The sequence below is a fragment of the Brassica oleracea genome, chromosome C2 (genome assembly GCF_000695525.1).
Source record: "Brassica oleracea var. oleracea cultivar TO1000 chromosome C2, BOL, whole genome shotgun sequence".
Lineage (NCBI taxonomy): Eukaryota > Viridiplantae > Streptophyta > Magnoliopsida > Brassicales > Brassicaceae > Brassica > Brassica oleracea.
The window spans coordinates 21,387,504-21,389,291 of NC_027749.1; the positions used below are offsets into that span (position 1 = coordinate 21,387,504).

General features: G+C 51.1%; 1 protein-coding gene across 1 annotated transcript in view; it reads right to left on the minus strand.

Moving 5' to 3' along the window:
- The window catches only part of LOC106323683, a 3,912-nt gene that overhangs the window by 1,080 nt on the left and 1,044 nt on the right, over positions 1-1,788 (minus strand). Inside the window, exons 2-3 of the mRNA XM_013761769.1 lie at positions 759-1,669; positions 23-681 (exon numbers count right to left, since the gene is read on the minus strand). Of these exons, the coding sequence (XP_013617223.1) occupies positions 23-681; positions 759-1,669 (1,570 nt within the window). The remainder of the gene's footprint in view (positions 1-22; positions 682-758; positions 1,670-1,788) is intronic.

Genomic DNA, 1,788 nt, shown 5'->3' on the forward strand with positions numbered 1-1,788 from the left:
CCAAATATCTTCAATTAAGAACCGAGATTCCAACACTAGCGGAGAAAGGCGAAGATCTTCCACCGGAATCTCCTTAACCTCCAAACGAGTTGCTTCCCGCTCATAATGCTCCTCTTGCTCGGCGAAAGTATCAATGGTCTCTTGCGGGATTTCAATTCCCAAGTCCTTGATCTGCTCAAGACATTTCCTCGTCCCGAAAGCTTGGCTGTACAGGCACCGAGCATCATCGTATTTGTCCCTTTGATCTTCGCGAAGAGAAATCCGATGAAAGTGTTTTTCAGCTTTGGCGATCATAGCAATCATCACACGGATCCTCTCGTGCGTAACTTCGTATTTGCGAGATTTACGAAGTCTGTTCATCTCCTCGGTGTGCTTCAGTGATTCCGCGGCCCTCACCTTCTCAAGATCAGCCTTTTCCTTCCCCAACTTATCCACCACGGATTCGAGGTCCTTCATGGACTTCTTTCTTAGTTGCAAGTCAGCCGCATCAGCCGTCCTTGTCTCGTCGAACGCCTTCCTGAGCGCCTTTTCCCGAGCAATTGCATCACTCTTATCTCGCACTGCAGCCCGGAGAGCCTCCTCGGCCTTCTTCCTCGCTTCCTCGCCCTCGTGAATCTTCTCTTTTGCTCGCTTCAGCGCCGTGTCGTACTTTTCGACGAGTACGTTCGAATCGCCTTGACTCTGCTAGGGCATAACAAGGAAAAGTTAGAAAAATATTCCTCGCAAAAAATGGCGGAGAGGAACAGACAAACACTTACTTTTACAGACGAGCAAGTGGCGTGTTCATACTCGTCCTTAAAAACGAGATCTCTCACCGGAGGAAGCTGGTCGGGACCGCCCTTAATCAGCTGCAGTAAACGACCACAATCTTCCGGGTGAAAGGTCAATGGAAGCCCACGATCGAACTCAAATTTAAATCCATCTTCCGGGGTTTCCTTGGGACGTCCGGACACACGGGTCTCGGATCCCTCTGCAATACGAGCAGGAGACTCGTCGAGCAAGCGGCCTCGTTGTCCCTCGGAGACTGGTGATTTCCTCGAAGTCTCCGAGATGTCCCGATCATCCGCAAAGGCTCCACGAGACCCTTCATCAACAGTCCGTCTCTCCCACCTCCCCAGACGTAATGCGACGGTCTCATCCTCATCATCATCAGAGGTTCTAACCTCGGAGACAGCTTCAGGGACCAGAACCTGAAGTTCCTCTTCACAGACAGAGGATGGGCGGGGCAGAGTGAAGTCTTTCTTCTTCATCTTCTTCTTCTTGGGAGCATCCTCTGTAGGCGGATCCCCGGCCTTCCTCTTCTTACCTCCCTTCTTGGAGGTACCACCCGCGCCGGTTTGCTCGACGTTCCCTTCCTCATTAGGCTCCCCCCGAGCCTCGACATCTTTCTTCTTCTTCCTTGAGTTCTTTCTCTGGGAAGAGCCGCCAGTGAGCGCTTGCTCGGCAGCAACGGGAGCAGCAGCAGCGACCTCTGCCCCCGGGGGACCCACTTTGCTTCCGGAAGCACCTTTCTTGGCACCTATCTTCCCGGCCACAATAAGACTGAGATCTGGCAATTGCTTCATGGATTTGGCTCGGTTAATTTCTTTCTGCTCAGCTCGTGTGAAAAGCGACAACCTCTTCGTTGTCGACTGATTGATGTGGGGAAGTGAATCCGAGATCCAATCCTCTGCAAAAAAAAATGAAAACCCATAAGTTATCGATTGTTTGCTCGGAAACAGAAAAGGGGAGTAGAAACTCACGATTGGCAATTCTATCGATAGATTTTTGGATCCTCTCCCGAGTAAA